Source organism: Elephantulus edwardii, unplaced genomic scaffold, assembly GCF_000299155.1.
Source record: "Elephantulus edwardii isolate Elephantulus edwardi_28Jun2011 unplaced genomic scaffold, EleEdw1.0 scaffold00119, whole genome shotgun sequence".
Classification (NCBI taxonomy): Eukaryota; Metazoa; Chordata; class Mammalia; order Macroscelidea; family Macroscelididae; genus Elephantulus; species Elephantulus edwardii.
In genome coordinates, this window is record NW_006399869.1 from 510,274 (window position 1) to 512,259 (window position 1,986).

Here is a 1,986-nt window from a genome sequence, read left to right on the forward strand (position 1 = left end):
GTTTTTCCCTCTGCACTTGGCAAATGTGTCTTGACCCATCCCTTTCCCTGCTCCACCAGAATCTCCTTCCACTCCCACCTACCCCATTTAAAATCTCCCTTTCCCCATCCAGCCCTTGATATGATGGCTTAGGTCTCAAGCCTTTTGTGCTTCTGTGATTTTGGATGCCTTGAGCCTCTCCTTGTGGTGGTCAGTCTCTCTTGAGTTTAGCATTCTCTAAGTCCAAATTCAAGGTTATAGAATTAAGGAAGGGTTTTACCCCTCAGTTTCCTCACTTCTGAGGGAATGTTTTTTGTCTTGAGCTTTTGCTCCAATACTAACACCTTGTGGCTTAGTATCTGTTCTCTTCCACTTGCAGCATGCTGCTGTCACACATTCTCTGGATCTGGTATATAAGTTTTGTACCAAAGGCCAAAATGGAGTCTCTCAGCAGTTGCTCTCAGCCTCAGAAACTATTTAACCCTCAAGGGTTTCCTGCCGGACTTCTGGTAGTGTGGGCAGAATTATCTGAGTTAGAAATCTTCAAAGTAGAGTCTCCTGGCAGTAGCTCTCAGCTCCAAAGTGATTTAACCTACAGGGGCCACTTTAAGTACTTATCTTTCAGCCTATTTTGCACACTTAAGTATTGAGATCATGTCTTGAAATGTTATTTGTTAAGCTTTTCTTTTTATCTGCTTATTTTCTTTCATTAACCAAAGACATCCGCATTGCTCTAATGAGAAGTATGCTATAAATAAACAGAAAGAACAAAGATGAGCCAATATTCTGTTTCCTTGACTTCTGATATAGAATTTTGAAATTTGAAGAGAAAGCCTGAAAAATACAGGCAACAAAAGAATTTATGACATGAAAATAGAGTAGAAAGAGAATAGACAATAAATGAAGTTATGCTAGATCAGGGTCACTTCTTCAATAGTCCTGGTGGGAAACTAGAGGAATGGAGTATGGTTGACTTCAAAAGCCTTCATACAGATTCTTCAAGCTTTGGAATGTACGACTTCATGTTATACACTTTGGGCATATTAACAGGAGACATCAATCTTAGAGAAGTATATCAGGCCTAGTGAAGTATCAGAGAGAAAGAGGAAAACTTTCAATGAGATGGTTTGATATAGTGACCATTATAATTGGATCAAGCACAGCAGTAATGTAAGGATGACACAGGAAAGTGTTTCCTTTTACTGAACACAGATGCTGTTGCTATGAGCCAGAACTGATTCAATGACAGTAACACAATTCTGGAAGTCAAGCCAATGCCTGGAGACCACTTGAATGCCTGATGAGAGAGAACCACATCATCTGGGGGTTCTTTCAACAACACTTATCTGCAAGTTTATTCACATTTTATAGAGTGACATTAGGTTATTCTTAACTTTCTTATATGTGTGCCATCCTGCTGCCCAGTCATATATACTGAAATTGTGGAGTTTTCCTAAGGGAATCCAGCTAGTAAATTTATTGCCAGGATTCAAACTCAGGCAGTCAAAGCTAAACATAGAGCTTTGAATCATTATGAAGTATAAAGAGGTCCAAAATATGTGAGCTGTAATAAATGCCTCCAGGACGCATGAAAACTGACAGCTTTACTATTGAACTGGACACCATGCTACTAAGAAGGGACAGGTTTCATTGCTTATTATTGTCTGAGCAATGCTAAATATTTCTTACATTTACATTTAGAATGATTGTTTTTCCTGTCTTATTCATATTTTAACTCAAGAAATTTTCAACTTTTTGAGTTTGTGTCTTTCATTTTGTTTCTATGTTATTCTTACTGTAGGAGTGCTATTGGTATAGTCTATAGGGAGTTGAACTACTGACCCAAATACAGCACCTCTCTGGTGCTTTGAATCCACTAGTAGCTCTGGTTTGTCTAGAAAAAAGACAAGCAATCTCCTCTTGTGTGATTTGTTGTTATTGTTATATGCCACTCAGTCGCTTGCGACTCATTGCGACCCTATGTACAAGAGTCCTAAATGCCGTTCT

General features: G+C 38.8%; 1 protein-coding gene across 1 annotated transcript in view; it reads left to right on the top strand.

Moving 5' to 3' along the window:
- The first annotated feature begins 416 nt into the window (after nt 1-416).
- The window catches only part of LOC102876762 (nucleoside diphosphate kinase A-like), a 55,489-nt gene continuing 53,919 nt past the window's right edge, over nt 417-1,986 (top strand). The window contains 1 exon segment of the mRNA XM_006892788.1: nt 417-561. Coding sequence (XP_006892850.1) covers nt 417-561 — 145 coding nt within the window.